Source organism: Pseudopodoces humilis, chromosome 2 (assembly GCF_049639895.1).
Source record: "Pseudopodoces humilis isolate 2021_Gansu_Grassland_sample_001 chromosome 2, ASM4963989v1, whole genome shotgun sequence".
In the NCBI taxonomy this organism is placed as follows: domain Eukaryota; kingdom Metazoa; phylum Chordata; class Aves; order Passeriformes; family Paridae; genus Pseudopodoces; species Pseudopodoces humilis.
The window spans coordinates 72,906,554-72,924,329 of record NC_142201.1 but is presented as its reverse complement, the minus strand read 5'-3'; the positions used below and the strand labels follow the sequence as shown (position 1 = coordinate 72,924,329).

Below are 17,776 nucleotides of genomic sequence, written 5' to 3'. Positions count from 1 at the left end.
ATCTGTTTGGCAGAGGATATCTCAGTGCTCATTTAGAACACCTGAAAAAGTTACTGTTCATTGCAATTAAAAGGAGACAGAAATTTTATTAAAGCTCTAATATATTTCCTCTTAGTCTGAAATATGGCCATTTAATATAAAAGATTTCTTTTTTTCCTTTCCTTTCTTCCCTCTTCAGCAATTTTTCACACAGTTCAGATTCTAGAGGAAGATTTAAGTGCAATGAATATGTCATAATTGTCTGTGTTGAAATTAGTTCAGGAAACAGGTTATTTTAAATAAATACCTTTTAAATCTGATCGGGTTTTTTTTAAGTGGATCAAAGTGTGCTTTACACCTTTTGTTAAGCTGTGAGTCATTCGTTTTGCACAGGTATAAATTGTAGCCCATATAAAGAGGCTGACAAAGGAGAGATGGTCCTGACATGTGCAGGCAGTTTCTGTTCTAGATCTAATGCCTTGTCTAAGCCATCCAGCCTGGTCCAAATAGGGTATGATGGAATGAGAACTATTCTTAGCTCTTGGATGTATACTTGGAAATGAAGTGGGATAGTTACTGTTCCAAAAGTGGTGGCCCCCTTGAGAGAAAAGAGTCGACAGAAATACTAAGCTCATTAATGGTTCGGAGGAGAGTTTGCCACATTTACTAATCTAAACATTTTGAAGAAATATGGTTCCTGCATAGATGCTATTCAAACTGCACATGCTTTTATGAATCAGTGAATGAGTTAATTATTTTATAGAGCTAATTGTTGAGAACAGGTTAGATTTTGTGTCATGGCTAACTTCAGATACATCAGACTTCAGTGTTCAGATACCTGCTTGAGCTAATCCTGTGTTTAATGCATTTCAGCTCATGGAGTGCTGCGTCAATGCCCTGGTGACATCTTTTAAAGAGACTATTTTAGCTGAATGCCAAGGCATGATCAAACGAAATGAAACAGAAAGTAAGTGGAGCTTCAAGAGCAGTGCAGGGTGAACCCTGCATGAACTGCATAAAAATAGATTTGTATGTAGATATATCAAATTACTGTTTTTAATAGATGGCAGTTGTGTTTAATACAAAAATATTATTGCACATGAACAATCCCACAAAAAATTACCATCATTGATTCATATTATTTTCTATCACTTTTGAAATCAATATACACAATACTCTTAATTTGAATGAGTGGATAGCTCTAATCTTGCTTGAAAGAAAATATTTTGTGCTCTGTTTATTTTTTCCTACGCTTACTTGCATCATATTGACCAACTCCGGTAAATGTTCTATATGTCTTTACTTTCTCTTCGAGTACTCCAGATACAAACATTTCCTCTTCGTTTCACCCCAGTACCTCTTTACACCTGCAAAAAAAGTGAAACATCTCTTTATAAAAGACTTTTTTTCTGAAAGGCAGGGAAAAATTTTTCTTACTCTGATTATTGATGCAGGACCTGTAGGTCAAATGAACAAAACCTCTTCAAAGCTGTTTGTGGGGCTTTATAGCCAGTATATCAGTGTGAGTATTGAAAGTTAGCTCTGCATACAAAACTTTGGAAAGTTTTAGAAGTTTTTTTTAACTCTGCTGCCAGAAGTTGAGAAGTTAGTGTGATTCAAAAGGCTTCTGCTGGTCCTGTATAACAAAACAAACTAAATATGTCATTAAAATATTATAATTCCAGTAGGAAAAATGAAAAAGAGAAACTGAAATCACAGGATAATTTTTCTTTGAAGTCTTGGTATCCTGCAGCCAGGGAATATTTACTAATGTCTTTGGAGGTTTTAATTTCTATGGAAATGAGAAAACTGTTTTATGACTTAGAATATTAGAATATTATAGAAAATAGTCACTTCTGAAGCCATCATTTAACAAAATATTTGACCTCAAAACTATGTCATGCTGATCTGTTTATCTAGCAGCATGATTTCTGGCAATAGTCCAGAGCTAAATGTAGAAAGCAGTGAAACTTCTTACAAGTATATATTACAGTCTTTAGGAGAATGCAGGAGGCTTATGTAAATGCAGAGCTTCAGAAGGGTTCATTTGCCAAAGGACCTTTCTTTAGAAACCTGTTGAAATATTCAGACAGCCCTCTCTTGTGGCTGCGTCTGTCCTGTGGTAGTGCTTGGTTGCAGAGCACTTCTGTTTAGTCTGTAAGAACTGTTTCAAATGTTTCAATGAAGAATGCCGGTGCAGGTGACTGAAATGTAATTAAAGACTGGAGTTCTACATAGTAATGTATACATCTGATAGTTTCCTCTGCTGTGCTTTGCTTATGCATCTGACTTTTTGATATTATCTGCACTGACAAAAAAGGGCTATTTTGGTAGGTATTTTTGGGTATGAGCTGGACATAGACTCTTGTTATATTAAGTAATATTTACATGCTGTGCAAAGACAGAAAGGGGTAGTGTTTACCAGCTAAATTCTATCAAAAATAGCTTGCAAACACTTCAGAATTGACTTTTCTGTGTTTTTGTTTGCTTATTATATTGGGGAAAGGACAACTAAGTTTATTCTTGAAGTGCAACAAAAATAAAAAGTATGCTTGACTTTCATGAATCCAGAATGAAAGCATACTTTAGGTGCCCCAACAACTACACCATGGATTTCTTTACTCTTTAGTGTCATCATGTATTCTGAGAGAAATTCCAGTAAAATACTTATTTTAGTTTTGTTACTTCGAAATCTGTCTTTAAAGAATTTATGACTTTTTGGATCCTTTGGTCTTAGGGATGTACCTGGAGTCTTCCTTAGCTACTGATTCTTAAGAGAAACCACTGATTTATTTCTTTTTTGAAGTATTTATGGCATCACTACTGTACAGAAACAGATGTAGAGCCCTTTAACATATCTTTTTGCTTCTCTTTTTCTGCCCTCATTTCCTCCCTCTTACTCTTTTTAAAAGCCTAGATTAAAAGATCCAGTAAAAGTTGAGTTTTTTGGACTTTTTGTATGTAAAACAGTGCTGCTGTTTGTTACAGCAGATCTGAGTTGCACTGAGAATGCCTCCAACTATATTTTCTTTTTCTGGTTCCTGAAATGTTGCCATTCAGCCCGAGTTCTCTGTAGTACCATTGCAGGTTCTTATTCAATGTTGTTTGTAGTTTCCATTCTCTAATTTGGATTGTTATGTTCTAAAAGGATTTTTCTTTTCTTCTCTGTGCTTTTCTCTTTGCTTCTGCAGCAGCTGTTGCGGTACAGATGATGGTAGCATATTTCATCCTCAATGGTGATGGGATCTTGATGTTTGTTGCTGACAAAAGTAATGCAGAGGAGAAAGCAAAGGCAGGGCCTCTGACTTTTCCTCTTTCACAGTAGACATAACATTGAGGAACTAAGTGGATCTATACTTTTTTTTTTCTATTAAAAAAAATGAGAGGCCATTTGTTCTACTTCATGAAGCAAAGTCCTTTGCCAAACTGAATTCAAATCTCTGTGGTCTCTTTACAACAATCCGGTGACCTTAATCCCAGTGTTCTTTGTGGACAGCTTTGTCAAGATGATTATTGATGTTTCAGTATCTTTTCTTTTTTTTTTTTTCTTTCTTTTTGTTTTTTTAAAGCAGTATTAAAATATCTTCACAAAAAGTAGACAAATCAAGCACATCATTTTTTGAAGTTTTTGTTCTGGTAACTTTCTAGAAAAACTAAATAAGCTCTTTGGGAAGAGGAGTTCACTGTTTGCATTAGTCAGTTTTGGTTACTTCAGAACTTTGCAAGCTTTTATAAAACAAGGTATTTTAAATGACGTTGAAACATACACAAAGAAAGGTGTCTTTGGCTTTAATTTAAAATTTAAAAAGGTCTTGAATCCATACAGTTTCCTGCATAAACTCCTGTAGTCTTCCAACTGAGAGACATTCTTGCTAGGGATTTGAAGGCAGAACCTGGACTTAATCCAAATTTGCATTGATTTTAGGGGGGTCTTACTCAAGCTTGTGATACATATACATTAACATACTATATAAGATACTGTGTGCATAAGCAAGTATTACATTGCAATAAATACCTTTTTTTGCCTTCAAAAGAATCTTCTTGTGGGACCAGAATTAGAACAGTTCTCAAGACATCTTTCTTTGTAGAGATTATTGGATTATCTGTTCTCCACATATTTAATGTTCCACTTTAGACATGCCTTGGAGAAATGCAGTATATTTGGGTTTTATACAGGTCTTTGACTGGTGGCTTCATCAGTATTTCTATCTTTCAGAGTTGCATTTAATGTTTTCACTGATGGATAAAGTTCCAAATGGCATAGAGCCTATGCTAAAGGATTTGGAAGAACATATTGTTAGTGCTGGACTTGCAGATATGGTAGCAGCTGCTGAAACTATTACTACTGTAAGTGTATTGGGTTTTAGTAAAATAACAACAGGAAAACAACTTTGCAGAAGTTAAATATTCTCTATTTGTGGGACAAATGCAGGAATGGAAATAATTTTTAAGATTTTGTGTTTAAATTTTGATCAACTGGAAGTTTTAAATGCCTTTAGGATAACTTTTTATTATGTTTTCAGTTGTGGCTTTAAAAAGTTAATCTAATTTGTGGTAAAAGTTATAAATTAGGTGCATGGGATTCTTATACAATACAGTTATGCTCGAATCTTAATTTAAAAAGTGTAATCAATTTTTCCAGAATTATAACTTACTGTTGAAATTTGAAATTTGCTTTCCATCTAGAAGTGGTTGTTCAGTGTAGAAATTATAAGGGTTTTTTCCCCACTGTATTTTTTCAGCTTTTTATCACTTTTTTTCTTCTGGGTCTAGGAGGCCTAGGTGTCTGCAGCAGTTAGGATGTGGCATGTGTCGTCTTTTATTCATCCTTGAAAACATGCTTTAAAATAAAACATTACTGTATAGTATTTGAAAGTTACAGATTTTTTATTTTTTGTTGTTGTATATTGGAAATATTATCCTGAAAGTGTGTTTAGGTGTACATGCTGTAGAGCTCTTCAATCCAGAGACTAAAGGTAAAATGTAAATTCACAGTATGCAGGCATTTTAGGGTACAGCATTTTTACACATTAGGGAATTACGTGTATGCTCACACTGAATTCTGTGGAGCATTGGTTTTTTATTTGATTTTTGCCTCTAGGATTCTGAGAAGTATGTAGAGCAATTGCTCACGCTATTTAATCGGTTTAGCAAGTTGGTTAAAGAAGCTTTTCAAGATGATCCAAGATTTCTTACTGCCAGAGATAAGGTATGTGTTCCTGCTGGTCTTTTGTTCACTATAAGAATTGTTGCAATTTACATTATGATGTCTCCAAAACCCTTGTGCCCATTCACTGTTAAATTTAGAAGGTGCTATTCCTCTATTAAATATGCAGACTAAAATATTGATGAAAAATTAATACCAGCTGAGGAGCTTTTAATTTCTGTTGTAGTGCTGCATAAAGTTGCATATATCCAGCTCTGTAATGTTGTAGAGCACATTAGAAGATGAACTTTGTATTGAGAAGCGTAATGTCCTATTCAGCAATAACTTGTGTTTGGAATTTACTTTGTCTCATGACTTCAGATGTGTAACCTGGTCCATGTAATCCCTTCCTAAATTGTTGTTTAAAGGAAACTACTGTGGTAGTGGAAAAGAGGAAGACAACAGTTTATTGGGGAATTGAGTCATAGAATCTGAACTCACAAATTGAAAATAAAATCTGCAAGCTTTGGACTAATAAAAATATTTGAATTAATTCCATGTTACAGTAGTGTAAAAATAGATAAAATCTTTGCAATTCATATCAGACAGAAATGGAGTGAAGCACCAATAATCTAATTATTTTTCAGGCATACAAAGCAGTTGTGAATGATGCTACAATATTTAAACTTGAATTGCCATTGAAGCAAAAGGGGTAAGCCATTTAAACTTTATGTGAATCATGGTTTTTAAAGTGTCTCTTGAAAAAGTAATGCTGTCTTTAAAAGGGCTTTGAGTTTTTTGCATTATGGAATTTCAGATTGCTTATTGATCTCTGATTAGACTCTCTTCGTGTGGAAGCGGATCAGTGAATAGCAGCCTGGTTCAGCTTGAATTTATGTGTAGTATTTGGGGATCTGTTCTTTTATACTGTGGGTCAGTTTGTTAGTTGAAGTTTGTAATGGCTTCCTGGATTATTAATTTCAAAAACCTCAGCTGTATAACTCTGTTGCAACTTCAGCAAAGGTCCTGGGGAAAAATGAGGCAGTAATCTTCATGGGAATAACTGTGGCTGATTAAGGTGTAACCATCCACAAGCTGTTTTCCACTTCCTCTTGTGCCGGTTGTGAGTGTACCTGTCCAGCTGTTGCATTTTTGTTTCAGTGCAGGATTAACCAGGTTAGTTTAAACAACTTCCAGTAGATTAGGCAGACCTGCGTGACTCAAGAAGAAGGACCATGCTTACAGTGCCCGCTCTGCTAACTCAGCCAAGAGAAGGTAGCAGTCAGTTAATTGATTGATAATTAACATTTACTGTGTGATGTGCCACTTGAGTAGGAATTTGTATATATTTAGGTACTTGGGATTGCTTATATATAGTTTGTTGTCTGATTTACTATGGAAACAAAGCTTTTGTAGCTGGGCTGCCAGCTTTCCTTTCCAATTGCTTCTAGTTAGGGGTGGATGGTTATAAATACCTGTCCAGCATCTTGGTTTGTATTCTGGGTTTGGTTTCAGATAATGGCAAGCCTGAATAGGGATTAGTCTTTCTCCATGTATTGGAGGAATGCTGTCCCAGAAGACTGGATCCCTGCTTTCCATACTTTGCATAGATGTAGGTATGGTAGAGGAGTTTCTTAGGTATCTTCTAATAGTTTCCTTTTCTCTGAGCCTGTGCCAGTTGATACCTCATTCAAATTGTTTCACTCCTAAAGTGAACCTGGCCTAGTGGTTTCTTAGAAACCACTGTGATTGTGATGGTCTTCTGTTCAGCATTCTTCTTCCCAAGCACTTTGAAGTTGTCTAGATACACACCCTGGTTTGAACAAAATGAAACTTTCTTGCTTAGTCTTCTTTAATAGCCAAAACACTTGTGATCTGCTTGTACTTCAAATGGTCTTTAGGAGGGCAGAAGACATTAGCCTGCAAGCTGCTTCATGAACTGTCTATACTAATCAATGAGGGAGTGAAAAAATGAGCAAGAAAAATGGATTTCTGAGCTTGCTGTGGGCCCTTGAGTAGCTGTCAAATTGGTGCCATCTAGGAATAGGTGCCATTGGTGTCTCTAGGAATAGGGATTGGTCCTTACCTTTCGGTTTTATTTACCAGTCTAGACACAGGTGGAACATGACCTCTGCTTGATGAATTTTGAAGAACCAACAGTCTGTCTACTGTAGCATCTTGTTCAGCTTCAGTCTGCATTTAATTTAGCTGTTAGTCCATCGTTTATAGCTGTGATGAAATAATTTTATCCTGTTACTATGTGTTAGATGTGTTGAGTTTTGCAGTCTGTGAAGTGTGGTGCAGGGGACTGTTCTTGAGACCTCGTTACAGCGTACTGACAAGATGAGTGAAATATTTCACTGTAGCATTTGTTAATTCTTTACTGGAATACTTCTTTCCATGCAATATTTTGTTGTTTCAAACCGTAGTTTTACCTGTATACTTCATTGTTACAGTTCTAAAATTGTAATTAGTTAAAATAAGCTGTAGAAGCTGTCTGAAAGTGTTGGCAGTATTTATTCTTTCAAGAAGAAAGGGTGTTATCCCTAACTTTTCATTAGTTTAATGAGAATCTAAATTCAACACCAGGATCCTTGCCAAGGGGATCAGGAGAGAGTGGTTTGTTTTGTTAACAATGTGACTACTCCAGAATAGCAGGATTCTGTATGGTCTGAAGAAATACTGTTCTTTTACCTAGTGTTGGATTGAAAACACAGCCTGAATCCAAATGCCCGGAGCTTCTTGCTAATTACTGTGACATGTTGCTAAGAAAAACACCACTAAGCAAAAAACTAACCTCTGAAGAAATTGAAGCAAAGCTTAAAGAAGTGGTATGTTTCTGCTTTCTATTTCAGTTATTCTGAAGAATGAATTTGTTTGTTTTATGTCCTTATGTGGGTTGAGGCCTTGATCTTCAAAAGCAGATATGCAAGGTGTAATAGTAGAGAAAAGAGTTTATTATGTTATTGTGTGTGTTTAAATCATTCAGTGTTTCATGTCTCCTGTGTCAGTCCACAAGACTGGTATACTAAATTAGTGCCTATATGAGACTGTAATTTATTACAATAACTAATGTTTGTCTAGAAAATAATACAGGAGATTTTAACATAAATAGTGTCAATGTCTTTTTTGATTTAAGAGAATTTCTTGATGGGTGACATGAAAAAATTGAAGGAGTGATATTATGAAACATTCATTGCTGATGCCTACGATGGTATTAGCACAGTGGCTCTTAAGGCAATGTCAAGTAGCCTTTCCCTAGTCATAGTCTACAGTGCCATTAGATCAGCATTCAAAGACTTGTCTGCTTGACAATGCAAATAAATATATTCAACTCTATTTTTGACAGCTTTTGGTACTTAAATATGTACAGAATAAAGATGTTTTCATGCGATATCACAAAGCTCACTTAACAAGACGTCTGATATTAGATATATCAGCTGATAGTGAAATTGAGGAGAATATGGTGGAATGGCTCAGAGTAAGTAGCGTCATGTCTTTCTTTGGTTGTGCCTCATGCTTGTGATTAATACATATTTTACTTTGGAACTTAAATGTCTTTCTTGCTTCGGTGAGTTTTATCTTTAATATCAGGCCACTCAGGGCATCTTATACTTCCCTTCTATCACAGTACTTTGTGAAAGTAAAACTTATTTTTATATGCACATAAGCAAAATCCAGTGTACTTGTTTAATTACATAAATAATTTGAGATCCATTCTAATTTTGATTTTTCATGTAGATTAGATTATTTGCATGCCTTAAACATTCCTTCAAATCTGAGAACTCATGGATTCCTTAATGCATGCATATGTTCTTCAACACTTGCATTTCTTAAAAAGAATCATCATATGTCCTTAAGGGACAACTACTTATGATCCATGCAGAAAACCCTTTATATTGCATTGCAGATTCATTATGACTGTAAAGTGATGATACCAGTGTACTTCTTTGTGCTCTTAATCTATTCAAGCTTATTATTTTAAAAATGAAGCCTTTTGTTCATAGTTTTCTATATAATTTTTAATGTTCTGTTTGTTTGTTTAGGAAGTGGGAATGCCAGCAGACTATGTAAACAAGCTGGCTAGAATGTTCCAGGATATCAAAGTCTCTGAAGACTTGAACCAGGCCTTCAAAGAAATGCACAAAAATAATAAACTTGCTTTACCAGGTATTGTTTTCAAATTATTAGCTACTTTTTATTCCTCTTAGTGAAAAATAGCTCTGTTAAATCTTAGGTTAAAAATTACGTCAACTGCAGGTTGAACACAGTCTCCATAGCATTGTTGGCCCTAGATTGGAAGTGTCTGTAGACTCTGCTTTCTCCTGTAGTTGATATTAGAGCTGTATCACTCTGGAAGTTGTTTTGGGTTTTGCTTGTGAGCAGTCTTGTAGATGCAGATTCCCTTCCTTTGTAGACAAATTGCAAGCAGGGGCTTGAATCGGCATCAGCCAGGTGAATGCCTGAACTACCTCCTTTTATGCCCTCATCATTCTTTAAGTGCTCCATGCTGTGCTCCTCCATTATTTGCCAGCAGGAGAGCTGGGTGCATGCTGTGAAGAGCTTCAGTCACATTCTGAGATTGTTTCACTGATGAGAGATGCTGATGAACATCAAGTATTGGACCTGCCATGCTGAAAACCCTTGAGTAGTGCTTATAAGCATCAGCTGTAAAGCTGCACTGGAGTTCAAGGAACTCTGCATCAGCAAGCCAAAAAAATGGGTTTCAGTCTGTGCTGCTGGCATAAAGCCGGTGCTGCATAGAGTGCATTAATGTTTAAGTAGGTAGAGACCCTGCAACTTTCCGAAAATTCAGTCCTTCATAACTGTGTTAAGAGTGGTTTGTCTCTCTGTTATACCTGAGATTCATATAATCCAATATCATCTTACAGCTGACTCTGTGAATATTAAAATTTTAAATGCTGGTGCCTGGTCCCGAAGTTCTGAAAAAGTGTTTGTCTCGCTGCCCACGGAATTAGAAGATCTCATCCCAGAGGTCGAAGAATTTTATAAAAAGAATCACAGTGGTAGAAAACTCCACTGGCACCACCTCATGTCCAATGGAATTGTAAGTGTGTAGTTTTCATTGTATCAGTCTTAATGACTGCACTCTCTGTGTATTTATAACAGTAAGAAAGCTTGTGATCCAGACAGGCTTACAAGTAAAATTTTCATTCTCTTCACAGATAACATTTAAGAATGAGGTTGGCCAGTATGACTTGGAGGTAACAACATTTCAGCTGGCTGTGCTGTTTGCATGGAACCAAAGACCCAGAGAGAAAATCAGCTTTGAAAATCTTAAACTGGCAACTGAACTCCCTGATGCAGAACTTAGGAGGACTTTATGGGTATATCCCTTTCTCTTGAAACAGATTGTTTCTTGGTTTTTGAACTCAGAAATACTGGATTAATATTTTTAAAGCACTCTCTGATAAGTTTGAAACTGAAATGTGAACGTCTTTCTTGGTAATTTATCAGTTGTAGTGCTGGCTTCTTGCACTGCTGCCGAGCACACACAGCCTTTACATTAACACGTTCTCTCTACCCAGTCTTACTTCACAAGCATTTGGAAACTGCAACAATTTTTTAACCATACAAAAAGCACAGAATTTGACTGTGTTTTGTCCAGTGGGTCTGGTCTAATTCTAGGACATCAGTGACACCTGGTACATGTTGCTTAAAAATAACTTGTGTTTGCTTTAGCAGACTTATAATTATTTAGCTCATGAATAAAGAGAGAAATCACGTAAGTCAGGCTTAACACCACTTCTGTGGTGTTTGTGAGTTTGTGTAAGCCGTGTGTTTGTGTATTTTACTACTTTGGATGATTCTGTTTACGCTAACCCATTTCAGATTCAGAAGGAGATTTGGTAAACTGTATCCTCTCTGATTTTACTAGTTCCAAACAAGGCTATATGGTTCCCTCACTACAGTTAGCATAGCAGTGAATTATGGTTGTAGAAAGTAGTGATTTTACATTTAGAAAGTCTGGTGTTTTATTTTCATTTTTTTCTCCCCCTCCTTTTTTCTCTGTAGTCTCTTGTAGCATTTCCAAAGCTGAAACGTCAGGTTTTATTATATGAACCTCAAGTCAATTCTCCCAAAGACTTTACAGAAGGAACCCTCTTCTCGGTGAACCAGGAGTTCAGTTTAATGTAAGATGATGTTTGAAAAGTAAAATAACAATGTACTGTTTTATAACTAAAGGAATTCACTTTAACTTAACCTTTGTTGTTGAAAGTTTTCAAAATTAACCTAGACACATGCTTTGCTGTCCCGCCCTCACTTATTTTGGTAAGTCATGCTTCAAGTAGGTGATTTGACTAGATGGCCTGCAGCAACTCCTTCAAACAAATGTTTTTATAATTCTAATTTCTGCGAAATTAAATGTCTTACACACTTAGGGACGAAGTGCAAAATTGGAGGCTCTGCTATGTTCCAATTAGCAATAAATCCATAAAATTTCATGGAAGACAGCCTGTAATCAGGGGCTAGTGCTCTGATTGTATTGATTTCTGCACACACACAGAATTTCAGAAACAGAGTGATAAGTTAAAAAAAAGGCAGTGAGACTGCTTAATAATATGGTGTGGTGTCAAGAGCCAGGATTTTTGGTGTGGCTCTCACCAGAGAGAAGTGTCTTTATTTCTGTGAGAATTGCAGTGCTCTTTTACTGGTGCTTTGAAATCCTTCAAGGACAAGATAATACAAAGAGACAATGTCTAAGTGGTACATACTATGTTCAGTGTCGTTTACTTGCTTCTGCCTGCCTCTACTGTCAATGAATATGATAAGAATCGGCTCCTTGCTAAGAATCCCAAATTCTGAGCTTCGTTCTCAGCAGCAGCTTGGACATCTGGATCTGTGGAGAAAGAGATAAGTGACCAATCTGCCTTCCTGGGGCTTAGTTTGTTGCCCAGGGCAATAATGCTTATTCCTGTCATCACGGTTCTGAGCTTTGGGGAATGATGAGAGGACATGAAAGAAGACACAGGCTGTAGAGAAAGTTTATGGGTGACCACCGAAGAATGCCATCAGCTTTCTTTATTGCAATAGCTGGATTTTGTCCCAGACAGTTCTTTGATGGAATATTAACTAGTCAGATTTCCTAAACTTTGTTGTAAAACTTCCTCCAAAGAAATACACATTTCTATAATTAAATTGAAATATATTTTTTTCTGAAATTCTGTTATTTCAGCTGCTAGGTTTATTTGTAATGGTTGTTAGCATTATTTAGGTTTCATTGTGCTAAAACATCACCATTGGGTTTTGATCTGTCACACAGCTCTCTCACTGCTGTAATGCTAATAACCTCTAAGTATCTGTCATGCTACTTGCTGCTGTAATTTAAGTTTAACAGGAATTCTGTAATTGAAAGTGGTTTGGGTTTTGTTTTGGTTTTTGGTTTTTTGCTCACTTTCATGCAATACAACTTTTTCCAGAAAAAACGCTAAAGTTCAGAAAAGGGGCAAGATAAATTTGATTGGTCGATTGCAACTTACTACAGAGAGAATGCGGGAAGAGGAGAATGAAGGAATAGTCCAGCTAAGAATATTGCGAACCCAGGCAAGTAACCTGCCAGAGGAATACAGAATTCCCCTATTTCTTTTGTTGCATTATCATTACTGTAATTTGTTGCATTATCATTACATGCTGCCCACAGTTGGATGTTGATGTATGAAATGGGTGCCTTTGAATTCCATTGGAAGTCACTTCTTAAGTGACTTAAAGTTACATGACTTTAGATCCTTGTGAATACCTGATTTTGCATGGGTGCTCGTGCACTTAGAGTTATCAGTCTTCTGTTCTGAAGTACCAGGTCATCATCTTCAAAGAGGTCAAAGCAGACATTAAGCAAGTGGTGAAGGCATAACAGTGTGGGGTGGGTGACAGCAGCAGATTGGTAAAATTGACTGGCACTGGCCACCACCATGAATAAACAGCATTGTTGATCTTAATATCTCTTTGGTCTGTATGAAGAGAATAATCTTGAAGGTGGGATCATGCTGTAGTAACAGCCCTATGACTTCTCCCTATAGGAGAAGTTGAAAATGCATCTTAGCTGTACAAACTGGAGCTTCCTTCACTGTGGTTGATAGTCTTTCAGTCAGCTACTCATGTCAGATCTTTTGAAATGACAGTTTTAGAAAAGCCATTTTAGAAAATGAATTTTTTCTGGCATCAGAGGTCATTACCTACAACAGAGTCTCAAAAATCCCATTTTACCTTCAAGTTTCAGGCCTGTTCTATCAGTCAGGTTGGACTGCAGGCCATGCACATTGTGAATTGTATCATCTGATGAATTTATGATGTGACCATTCCGGCAGCAGCAGGATTAATGCCTAGTTGTACTTACAAAATGAGTGAGATGTTCACGAGATATATCACAAGTCACCTAGGAAACTGCAACTTCTGCTCAGGGAGTGAGTGAACATTTGGTTTTAGTGAGTAATTTACACTCTAGATACAAGATTTAACTGCTCCTTTGACTGGAATTATCTTATATCTCTTGCATCTTGCCAGTGCTTCATTCTTTTCCTTTATCAGCTTCTTTGTAAAAGCAGTACTATATAGGCTAAAAAATGCAGCGTATTTCTGATTTCTGAGGAAAAGTACAAATTTCATTGCTGTCTTGCCTTACCAGGAGCCTCCTATTAATGCTGTGTTCATTTTGTCACTTCACCCAGGCATTTAAAAATAATTTTTTCTTTTCTTCTTGTGCCCCACCAGGAGGCTATCATCCAAATAATGAAGATGCGGAAGAAAATTACTAATGCCCAGCTTCAGACTGAACTGGTAGAAATATTGAAAAACATGTTCTTGCCACAAAAGAAAATGATAAAAGAGCAAATTGAATGGCTTATAGAGCACAAATATATCAGAAGAGATGAGTCAGATATCAACACCTTTATATACATGGCATAATTGGAGGACTTTGCGGGATGCTGAGAACATAAATGGAAGGGTGCTTGGACAGACAGCTGCAACAGTTTGTGCTGCAGAAGGACTTGTTTTGACTTTCGTTACATATTAAAATCCCTGCCTTACCTTACAGAGGACTATATTTTGCCAATCTCATTCAGCTAGCATGATGGCATTCCCTTCATGTTGCACACTTTTAACAGCATGCTGTTTTGTGGGAAACTTGCATTCATGAAGAGCCCATTGTGAACTTTTTAAAGTAGATTTGATTTACACCCACCAGGAAGAATACAGGTTTGGGTTTTTAGATGACCAGTACTTGCACAAGGAAAAAATATTCAAATATTCATGCACTGAGGAACTGCTATTAGTTTTGTTTTGGGTTTGTTTTTTGTTTTGTTTGGTTTTGGTTTTTGGGTTGGTTTGTTTGGTTTTTTTTAATGCAATTAGGACTAGAAGTAGCACTTTCACTTCTGTGTTTTGGATCAACAGAGTAATGTCCATCTCTGATCCTTTTCATGTAATAACATTTGAGAGACACAAACACATGCATCACAACTGATATGTATTTGTTACAGTTAAAACCTGTTGGCTAGAGCAGTGCTTCAATCTAGTAACTGGATTTTAATAACTGACACATTAAGTGATACAAAAGTAATTCTGAGTCATAGGTGATATTTTTCCCTAAGGAAGAGATCATTGTTTTAAAATTGTTTGCTATAAACAAGTGGATATGTTGTTACCTTATTTGGAAGGGTGATTTGCTACAATAATTTTTGACAAGGTAAAAGTTTCTTGAATGATACTTCACTCTAAAAGCAGTTTTCATGGGTGGGTCTGCTATAGGAACAGAAATATTAAGTGTATTTCCTTGTACATTTAATATTTATACTCCAAATATTTCAGTATGACTACATATATCAGGATGCATTAAAGAGTAATTTATGCACAACTCCCACAGAAAGAGGGAAGATCTTGAAGATCCCTGTACAGTTTCCTCAGTGGTAATTTTTATATACATCAAGGTTAATCCAATTGGACTAGTCAACATCTTTATATATGAAAAACAAACCCTCTGCTTTTCATTTTGTAACTGGTAGGGTAGGAAATACACTTCAAATGAAAATGATAAAATGCTAAGGAAAAATACCTTGTTCAGTGTATATAGAGAGAGTGCCAAACACACATCAGGAATCTCAACTTCTTAATGTTACCTCTTCCATTCTCAATCATCTGAAGTAGTCATTTGGCACTGCCCTACTCTCTGCCGTTCTGAAATGTCCTGGCATGCACTGGAGTGATACCATGAGTCATAGGAGCAGAGTGCCTGTCTTAGGACAAAGGTAAGTTGTGCATTATTCAGTTCTGTTTGACTATTTCTTCTATAAATTACAAGTGTGTGAAGTTATTTTTTAATTAACCAGTTGAACTACAACATCTAAAGGCCTCATCTTCTTTGATGATGAAAAGGGGAAGAGGACACAATTAACTTTAGTCAAAAAGAAAGCCTTCCAGTAAGTAAGAGGAGTAGTTTTACTTTCACATGGTTACAGTAAAGTATGCAGTAAGAGTGGTTTAAAAGCAAACTCTCCAAGAATGGCTGTTTGCACCCTTAAGCAGGCTGTGCGCTCTGTTACTAATGTAAATGCCAGTGTGACTGCCTGAGAACAGTGTGTAATTGGACATCTGTTGGAGTAAGAAATTTTTGGTAGTGAGGGTTTCATGACCAAGAGATGAAGCAACCAAGGCCTCGCCAATTACAATTGGTTGAAATCCTACAGCTTGTGTTACATGCTTTTACTGATACTCAAGAGCAGATGCTGTTCAAAAATATTGCATCTTTTATGTTGGCCCTGTGGTGTTGCAATTCAGAATCAAAAGCAAGTGGTGCTCTGTGTAGTCAAACAGTGAAACTATCTGAACAACAGAAAACAAAATTCTAATAAAAAACTTTGTGCTGGAAGACTTTCAGTCTTTGTAACTTAAAAGTAATAAATACTTACTTGGGATAATTGGGGAGAACAACAGTCTGAGCACACTCGTCAACATGAAAAATTCCAACCCTTAACTAGAGAACAGAGAAGAAATGGCCACATGAGCTGCCAAGAGGATAATGCTATTTTTGAAGCCATTGGTTTAGATTTGAGAGAGAAGTTTAAGAGCATCTCAGATACAACTGTTTAGGAAGCTGGAATATAGACAGAAAGGAAAAGGTTGCTAAAAGCTAAGGAGCTACACATTCCCTCAGCTAATAAATACAATACAACCCAATTGTTACCTATACATTTTTCAACACCTGGGATGGAAATAGAATTGGTTATGTGCCTATGACATGGTCATTTTTTCTTTAAAGATATACCAGAAAAGGATGTTGGGTTTTTTATGAAATATGAGACAGACACCAGCAAATTTGTGAAAGATGCAGAATCACGTTTAGCGTCCTTCATCAGGTCACTTCACCAATATGCACTTAAAACTAGTATCACCTGGGGCACAGGGAGATACCTGGGGTAAGCTGTTCTTTTGGGGAGGGTAGAGTTCAGATCTAAATGAAAACTATTCTTCAATTGCAATATGGCAACAACGCACTTTTAAGGCTGCAATTTTTAGCTACGAATATATATGTCCAAAGACCTAGCTTAAGGAGGTGCTGCATCTGAAAAACACGTTGCCACACACACTGCCACGGTGAATAGCTAAGGAACGAAATCTGGTGTAGAGCGGGGGAAATCACTCTTGATGGGTTTAATTAATAAACACTGTTAAATCTTTCTCGTCCCAACAACTTGATGAGAATCTCAGTTTCAATTCTGAAGTCTTCCATTTTCCTCTTTCCACAGTTGGTGTCCCTAGCTTCTACTTTTACTCATTTATCTTTCATTTGTTATGACTGTAATGCAGTTACATTTCCAAATGACAATGTGACTTTCTCATTTTCATCGTTTTAAAATTAATATAAATGTTCTGAATGTTCACATCTTGCATTTATCTGCATTGGGATGCCATTGTCCTGTAAAGTGCAAATTTTAAAAATACAATTGGCAAAAAGATTTGATAGTTTTACAGAAAGATTTGCTATCTCAAACTGTTTTCTATTTTCATCTAAATGACTGGGATGCTATCTTTGTAATTCTTTAAGGTCATATTTGTGAAATAAACAATACATGAAAGCTTTCCTATCATATACACTATATGTAGTCTGGAGTGTTGAGCGAACTCGAGTTCCTGAGTTGTAATAACTATCTCCGTATGGTATTTACAATTTTGAATGTGTGCCACTACCAAGATAATAATGCTGTACAATTTTGAATGGTGGTAGTTTCTGTATGGCAGTCCAGCTGAACTATTTTGATGTACTGCTTAATTTTTGAATTTTATTTTTTAAGTTGTATAATTTATTTTCTTGCAAAATAAAAATGTAATTTAAAAGACTACTCATTTAGCAAGGTATTTTGGTGTCTTAACCTACAAAATTTTACAGTTGAATTCAGGTGCTCCCACTGCATGAAATTAGGGAGTTCAAGTCCCAACATCTGTTATGATCAGAGTAATTCGAAAAACAAAAGTGGAGACTTCCAGTTCTTTCTGTGTTAAAAATTTTTATGTACTTAGGATTATGTGTAGACGTATTTAATCTTCTGAATTCTATTTAAAGATGAGCTGTAGTCTTTCAGTTACAATTATCTAAGCTGCCATGCTTGAAGTTGACTGGGAGTTGCCTTAGCTTAT

At 36.2% G+C, this 17,776-nt stretch overlaps 1 protein-coding gene across 1 annotated transcript in view; it reads left to right on the top strand.

Moving 5' to 3' along the window:
* Positions 1-17,481, top strand: part of CUL5 (cullin 5) — a 31,681-nt gene extending 14,200 nt beyond the window's left edge. Inside the window, exons 8-19 of the mRNA XM_005516236.3 lie at positions 853-946; positions 4,196-4,326; positions 5,081-5,188; positions 5,773-5,837; positions 7,824-7,956; positions 8,475-8,606; positions 9,172-9,295; positions 10,018-10,193; positions 10,312-10,473; positions 11,162-11,280; positions 12,568-12,691; positions 13,856-17,481. Coding sequence (XP_005516293.1) covers positions 853-946; positions 4,196-4,326; positions 5,081-5,188; positions 5,773-5,837; positions 7,824-7,956; positions 8,475-8,606; positions 9,172-9,295; positions 10,018-10,193; positions 10,312-10,473; positions 11,162-11,280; positions 12,568-12,691; positions 13,856-14,050 — 1,563 coding nt within the window. The 3' untranslated portion in view covers positions 14,051-17,481. The remainder of the gene's footprint in view (positions 1-852; positions 947-4,195; positions 4,327-5,080; positions 5,189-5,772; positions 5,838-7,823; positions 7,957-8,474; positions 8,607-9,171; positions 9,296-10,017; positions 10,194-10,311; positions 10,474-11,161; positions 11,281-12,567; positions 12,692-13,855) is intronic.
* The last annotated feature ends 295 nt before the right edge of the window (positions 17,482-17,776 follow it).